This window comes from Mus caroli, unplaced genomic scaffold (assembly GCF_978045245.1).
Source record: "Mus caroli unplaced genomic scaffold, Mus_caroli_1 scaffold_12, whole genome shotgun sequence".
Taxonomy (NCBI): Eukaryota; Metazoa; Chordata; class Mammalia; order Rodentia; family Muridae; genus Mus; species Mus caroli.
Genome location: NW_028227267.1, coordinates 37,419,712 through 37,427,685, shown reverse-complemented (window position 1 = coordinate 37,427,685; position 7,974 = coordinate 37,419,712). Strand labels below are relative to the sequence as shown.

The 7,974-nt window shown below is 43.3% G+C and overlaps 1 protein-coding gene across 1 annotated transcript; it reads right to left on the bottom strand.

Annotated features, from left to right (window-relative positions):
- Nucleotides 1–6,594: 6,594 nt before the first annotated feature.
- Nucleotides 6,595–7,065, bottom strand: LOC147001767 (eosinophil cationic protein 2-like). Its single transcript, XM_085828951.1, has one exon. The coding sequence runs from the start codon at nt 7,063–7,065 to the stop codon at nt 6,595–6,597; it is 471 nt and encodes a 156-aa protein (XP_085685077.1).
- Nucleotides 7,066–7,974: the final 909 nt, after the last annotated feature.

Genomic DNA, 7,974 nt, shown 5'->3' with positions numbered 1-7,974 from the left:
CCAGGGTTCTGGTTTCCCTTTGAGAAGAATCTTAACTGCATGGGGTGATGTAACTATAAGATGCTGACCCAGAGTTAACGTCTCTGCTTCTCTTGCTAAAATAGTAGTAGCCAACATAGCTCTTTTTTTATTAGATATTTTCTTTATTTAGATTTTAAATGCCATCCCAAAAGTTCCCTTCCCCCCCACCCCCTCTCTGCTCCTCTACCCAACCACTCCCACTTCTTGGCCCTGGTGTTCCCCTGTACTGGGACATATAAAGTGTGCAATACCAAGGGGCCTCTCTTCCCAATGATGGCTGACTAGGCCATCTTCTGCTATATATGCAGCTAGAGACACGAGCTCTGGGGGTACTGGTTAGTTCATATTGTTGTTCCACCTATCGGGTTGCAGACCACTTCAGCTCCTTGGGTACTTTCTCTAGCTCTGCCATTCAGGGCCCTGTGATCCATCCAATAGCTGACTATGAGCATCCATGTCTGTATTTGACAGGCACTTGCAGAGCCTCACATGAGACTATAGGTATTTTGTTCCCTAAGTGGAACAACCTGAGGAGACAGAGTCCAGTAGCCTGGACAGGGCTGTTACACGGTGGTACAATGGGCCTAAAATACGTAGTTTCACACTACTTGCAGTAAAATTTGTTTTATGGACCTGTAGATGAAAAGGCTTGGAGGCATCTGGAATTGCTAGGGTTTTGAACTAAAGTCCCATCTTTAAGGTCCCAAACATGATTTGTGCAGACTCATTCCACATTAGAGAGTCAATGCCCTCATTTTCACTGTTTTTTGTTTTTGTTTTTTTTTTTTTGTTTTTGTTTTGGTTGGGAGGATTCTAATGACTACTTCTGTTTCTGTAGAGGTTATGGGACTTTTTATATAGTTTACTTATCTTGATTTTAGTTTGGTATGTGGTATTGGGCTGGAGAGATGGGTCAACAATTGGGAGCTCTGGGTTTCTTCCAGAGGTCCTGAGTCCAATTTCCAGCAGCAGCATGGTGGCTCACAAAAATCTATCACGGGATCTCATGCCCTCTTCTGGCACATGTGTGTATATGCAGCAGAGCACTCATACATTCCAAAATAAACCTTAAAATAAAATAATATCTTCCATTTCATCTACATTTTCCAGGTTGGTTGAGCATAGGCTTTTCTAGTCAGACAGGCTGAGTTTTTAAATTCCTCAGTTTCTGTTGTTATGTTTCCCTTTTCATTTCTGTTTTTCTTAATTTTGGTACTGTTTTTGTGCCCTTTAGTTTGGCTAACTGTTTTCTCAAAGAGCCAGCTCTGGGATTCTTTGATTCTTTGTATCTTGCTCTTTGTTTCTATTTGGTTGACTTCAGCCTTGAGTTTGAGTATTTTTTACCATTTATTCCTCTTCAATGTGTTTGCTTCTTTTCATCCTAGAGAAGTTAGGTGTGTTCTTAAGGTGCTGTTGACTCCTTTTTCAGATGACTCCAAATTCTTTTTTTTTCCCCTATCATCAATTTACTCTGTTTTTTAATTGGATATTTTATTTATTTGATTTTCAAATCTTATACTCTTTCCAGGTTTCCCCTCTGCAAACTCCCATGCCATCCCCCTTTATCATGCTTCTATGAGGGTTTTCCCTTGCTCCATTGCTCCAGCATGGCCGGTCCCAATGAGAACAGGCAGTCAATGGTTTTAAAGCATGTATTTTAGAAATGCACAGATAGGAAGAGAGCAAGGAAACAGTGAGGCTCACTATGGCCATATGGAGAGAAAGTAGATTAGGATGGGGAAAGGAGGAGGAAGTGGGAAGCAAGAATAAGAGAGACATGAGAGTAAGAGTGTAAGAGGGTAAGAGGTTAAGAAAGGGAGAAGGGGGCAAATAACCCCTTTTAGAGTGCACAGGTCTACCTGGCTGTTGCCAAGTATTTGTGGAGAGGAAACTAGATGTGGCCAGGTAATTGGCAGTGTGGAGACCATACAGAATACCAGGAGCTTGTGGCCTTGTCTATGTGACTGATGGGCACACACACCCCTGCAGGGGGACTGTGGGAGGCTGTGGCTACAGTAGGAACCAGGGGCCCAGGAAATGTGGCTGAACACCTGCCGTCCCATGCAGGGAGAAGTCACCACCTACCAGGTCACCATGGTTCAAGGCCTGTGCTCTACTAGGGACCACCCTGTAGGTGCACAGCTCACTGTCCCACAAATCAAGGCAAGTTTTAGAGTGTAAAATGACACCATGACTCAAATTTTTGTGTTGGAGTCTGGAAATCGTCACACACACCACTCAGACACTGGTGCCTCTCATCAAACAGGAATGGTCTATCAAACACCATACCCCATGGCTGATGATAGATCAGGGAGTCCAGTCAGATGTGGGAGCAGACTGTCACCTTGTGTCAAGATCCAGTAGGGCTTTTTAAGCCTGAGATTACAAATATCTGTGCCAAGATTTTCACCCATCAGGATTTAGGGATGGGGGTTTCCTTAGGAACATGTCTTTGTTGTACACTCATCCTGTTCCCATTCGTTGGAGTATTCAACTGTGGCAAAAGACTTGCCTTGTCTAACCTTCATGTGTTAACTTGTCAACCAGGATGGGATTTGTCTAACCTTCATGTGTTAACTTGTCAACCAGGATGGAATTTGTCTAACATCATGTCTTAACTTGCCAACCAGGATGACAGTTACCCATATACACGTCTCTTTGTATCAAGTAGGATGTCAGTTCCTAGGAAGGTCCTGGCAACTTAAACTATACTTGACCCTTACTCAAAATAGAAGCTTTAATCTAAATAGATGCAGGTGTCTCTCTTATGATTGGGTCCATCCCAGGGGCAACTTATAAAAGCAAGTACCATAAGGATTTATACACAGGTGCAGGAAGTGCTGTTGTTGAGTGGTTGGTTCGGGATCAAGCTTACTGTGGGTACCTAGACAAAGCAGTTCTATTGAATTTTATCTTAATTTCAAGGGCACAGAACAGAAAAGAATATGTAATCAACTTGGCATTAGCAAGTTTCCTAATGACAGCAGAAGCAACACGTGAGAAAGTTTCATTATAATATTAGTAACAGCACAAAATGACAGGCTATCCAGGAAACAGTTACCTAGGCCTTAACATTTTTACTTAGGTTTTAACGTTCCATCTTGGCCTTGCTATTTTACCTAGGTCTTAACAATTTGAGTCCTGCTACTAAGGAATATGGAGATAAGGGTGAGGGTGAAGTGAAGCGGTGGATCAACCAGCAAAGGCCCTTGCTATGAATGTATGGCAACCTGAGTTTGATTCCTAGAACCCACATAACGGTTATTGGCCAACATCTGACCTATAAAATATAAGCAAACCTAAGCAAAAACGATTTTAATCCTGTTGGATGCTGTCGAAGATTTTGACAAAGATCAGTCATGTACTGGACGTGCCATCAGAAGGGCATGCATGTCTCATGTGTCCCAAGGAAATATTCCAGCGCAGAGAAAAGCAAAGAAGACAGTATTGCAGATGGATCCCCATGAGAGTACTGATCCTTCCAAAGACAGATGATATAAAACCTATATGTACATCACTGTGCCATGAAAAAGGGGCAACAGAAACTGGCCATGGATCAATGTGGAGAGCATCTTTCCTTTCTAAGTCCTGCAGTTAAGAAAAATCATGGAATACATGATTCATTCCATCCAGGGAGGGATGTCACTCTGTAAATGGTAACTTGACTGTTCTTGGGTAGAGAGTTACCTACAGTAAAGCAAGAATATCAGGGCTATGGTCTTCACAATGTTGCTGCCCTCATTCTTTACACATCTTGGAGCAATGCAGAGGACGTGCTCCTATCCCAATAAGGACTGGGAGGTAGAATGTACTCTTTTGTCTCCTTGGGGCAGCTTCAAATATGTGTTAGTGTTTGTACACACCTTCTTGTACTAGATAGAATCCTTAGCAACTGGGGTTGAAACGATTACAGAGGAGTCAAATATGTTTTTCTAAAGGACACTGTCCAAGGTTTGGTCTCTTCTGGTCATTTAAGACTCACAGATTAACCTTTATTTACACATGTGATTATCTATATTCACAGCTCTACGGATAAAATATTACCCAAACTCTGCTTGGAAGCCCCAAAGCTCATGTGGTATTGAAAGTATTAACCAAGCTCTTAAGTAGATCCTAGGAAAACGTTACCAAGAAATTGAAAGACCCACAAAGTTAGGACTCCCCCATGTTCTGACTCAGGAGAGACGACACCCCAAATCACTCACCAGAAATGGCCTTGATGCAAACCGCAAGAGGATTTTTGTTTTATTCCAGGCAAGCTCTAGGCCCCACAGTCACACACCACGCAGGGGTAGAGGACTGTGGACCCCGAGTAGCTGGAAAAGGAGGTATTTAAAGGAAAAAAACACAGCCCAAGGGGGCAGGGAGGGCATTATTGCCAAATGCCAAAAACACTGGTGAAAAAGTCCCAAGGGGGAACTAAAAATTACAAGGGGAAACTCCCTGCTTCTGAAGATTGTTCTCAAGATATTAATCTAACTTTTGTGGACAGCCAGGCCCTGGAACAGGGTCACTGAACCAGCTAACCTACATTCTTGGTGCTAGGGGTCTGAATTTTTACTGGTCTTTCAAAACCTCTGATAAATGGGTGAATCTGTTCTTGTTGCCCCCAGGGGTGTTAGAATAGCTCCCCAAACTGACACCAAATATAGTCCTTGGTTGTTGTATAGCTTTTCCTCACATGAGTCCTGGGTTAGACTCTGAGGTCAATCAGATGATTCAGTACAATACACTACGAACTTGGGGCAAGTCCAATAACCCTACAAGAGTATGGAAACAAAGTTGTCCACACTCAGTCTGAATGGATCTGGCTTCTCCTGGTAAAATCCACAGAATAGTTGGATCCTCTGTTGAAGGGACCTTACCAGGTGGTTCTGAGAACCCCAATGACTGTCACGTTGTTTGATGTTAATACCTGGGGTTATAGTTTCAAGCTAAAATCAGCGACCTCAAAGCAGAGATTCCACCTGAGGACATAGAGGAATAATCCCCCACCTATGATCCAAGGAAGGCTCTCCAACCTCTCTTAATGGACAATGAATTGGCTCAGCAAATGAAAGCACTGCTGATGTCCCAAGTTTGAGCTGCAGAGTCTATGTATTGGAAGAAGGGAACCAGATTCTGTAAGTTCTCCTTTGATACCCACATACATGACCACCACATACATGTCTTCCACATACATGCTATGGTATGTGTGCCCCCACCAACACAATAAATGTAAAGCATTAAAATAAAACATCAAACAATAAACAAACCTCCACCCCCATGAAGTGGCATCACCCCCTATCTAGACTAAGATCATCACCTGTAACATAATCTTATCAGGGAGAAAATAGTGTGGGAGAGCATAAGGCATGCTAGCTGTACAGAGAAAAGTGCCAACAACTATCTCAGAGATAAGAACGGTCACATGGATAAACATGAGAAGGAATGGCTCTGTTACCATTTCCTATGGAATTTGTTAGCTTAATGAAGAGAGGAAGACAAAGCTATAGAATGCTGAGCCTCTCTCTTCTCAGACAGATGGGCCACCCAAGAAAGGACAGTTTGAAGATTCACTTCCTGGTTTTTGTCTGTGTAAAGGTTAGATACAAAGCAGTAGTGTTTATCATGGACATTTCACTCACTTGTGTAATCATAATTTCTCCTTCATTCCTCTGCCTCTCTGATCTGTCTTGCACTTCCTCACCCTGTGTGGCTGGTTCTCTTGTTTCTCACTGTCCCATCTTCTACTTTCCTGTTCCATGTATTCTACTCCCCTATTTTATACTTTCCTTTAGATTTCATCTTTGCTTTTCATCTAAATCCATGTATGGTTACATATAACTACACACACACACACACACACACACACACACACAAACCCCACTTTTAAAAATCCATTGAGGTGGAGAGATATCTCAGCAGTTAAGAGCACTGACTGCTCTTGCAGAGAACCTGTGTTTCTTTCCTAGTTCCCATGTAGCTAACAAACATCTGTAACCCCAGGGCAGGCCCTCTCATTATTCATCTCTTTCCTGTGCAGATTCCAGTTCCCTTATCTTGGAATCTGTCTTTCTGGTTTCAGTTGAATGTTCTCATAATTGATCTTTAAGGACAGCTGTACAAGGAGAGGGCAAGGGATAGCCTCATCCAGAGATCCCAATTCCCTGGTCTCCTCTGCCAGCCACCTCTTTCCCACAGTGAAACTTTAGGTAAGATGCTGTGTGGGAACTTTTGGGAAAGATGTCCATCTTTTCTCAGATTCATTTGTTTCTAGGGACTGGGAAGATTCCTAAATTGGTATAAGGCCCTGCCTCAATACACACACACAACACACACACACTTTTCTGTGTGTGTATCTTCCCCTTCCTCTCTCCACAACACTGTCAGACACAAAGATACCAGAGATCTAGATTTGTACGCAAAGGTGTTTATTAGTAAGAAAAGATCTGTTCAGCTAAATTAAAGGTAGTCAGGGACAGGTTTCACGAGGACATGTGCTATATGGAGTGCAGACAGAGGAACTGTCTCTTCATTACTATGATCTTGCAAGTAGCAGATGAGTGAAGGTGCAAAGTGCTGGTACTGGAGCTAAAATGTCCCATCCAAGTGAACTGGTACCACTGGATACATGGGACTATCCTGTTGAGTTCTGGGGTTACAGGCAACTGTGTAGTACTCCACTGATCTTCTTGGTTGGTATCTGCATTGGGTATAAGGTGTTCTCCTCCGACTTGTGATGTTACAGACAGTTATATGCACCCGAGATGAACTATTATGACAGTTTCTACTTATATTGTCACTGCACAAGCCACTTGGATTTCCACACACACCAACAGCATTAGCAAAACTTGTATGAAGAAAAGTATTTAAGCCCTTACATGTTCTTCTAAACCTGTTAATACGCTGCATTTCAACATTACATTGGAGGTTGGCATTATTATTGATATGCTGGATGGCAAACCACTGGGAAGGGGTTTGTCCCAGGCATGAGGAAAGCATTAGGACAAGTCCTAGCAGCAGCAGGAGACAAAGTTGGGACTCAAGCAGCTTCGGACCCATGTTTCCTGTGAGGAGAGAAGAGAAGTGACTGCTCCCACCTTGCCTTAGTTTTCCCTATGTCTTCCTGAAGGCCCTTGCTGTCACTATGGGTTCACAGTGCCACTTTTCCTGGACACTGCCCCATCACCTGCCCACCCTGTCCCAGGCATAGACAGTCAGGGTCTTACCCCGTCTGCTTTGTGGCTCCTGTGGAACTGAGGGCTGTTTGTCCTGGAAATCAGGGATAATGGGTGAGCTCCACTTGGGCCCTTAGATATACAGCAGGCTCTGTGGGTGGAGCTGGTGGAGAACCCACAGATTGGTACATTGCCTGCTTGTGCAACCAGCCTTCTGTTTCTTCACTTGGCCAAGCCATGGTGCTGCTGGCTCCATTGTAAGGACTAAATTCCAAGCCCTCTTGTGAAGGGCAGTTTGAAGTCTGAATTGGAACTCTTCACAGAAATCTCTGTATTGCCTTTTGATTGGCTGTAGGCTTAGTGTCTGTTTTCAGTAAGGAACAGACAAGTTTTCTATTAGCCTGACTACACACTTTTAGGAAGCCTTGGGAAGCCGGAATCATAAGAGATATTTACCTTTCTGTCTTGCATCTTTAAAATTATATGATGGTGAGGTCTGCAGAGATGGCTTAGTTGTTAAGAGTACTTGATGCTCTCCAGAGGACCCAAGGTTGGTTTCAGTACCTATGCTGGATGGCTTACAATTGCCTGTAACTCCATCCAGCACATCTCATGTCTTCTAATAGCATCTGTTGGCATGTTCATACACATGTGCACAGACACACAGAGACACATTAGTAAAAATAGGTCTTAGAGATCAGTGAGATGATAGTGGTTAAGAGAACTTCCACTCTTCCAGATTCCTCCTCTTCCAGAAGATCACAGTTTATCACGCAGAGGCCACAACTTGAGA

What these genes read in the sequence shown, in the direction of transcription:
- LOC147001767 (XM_085828951.1), bottom strand. Translation starts at nt 7,065, where the DNA reads ATGGGTCCGAAGCTGCTTGAGTCCCAACTTTGTCTCCTGCTGCTGCTA.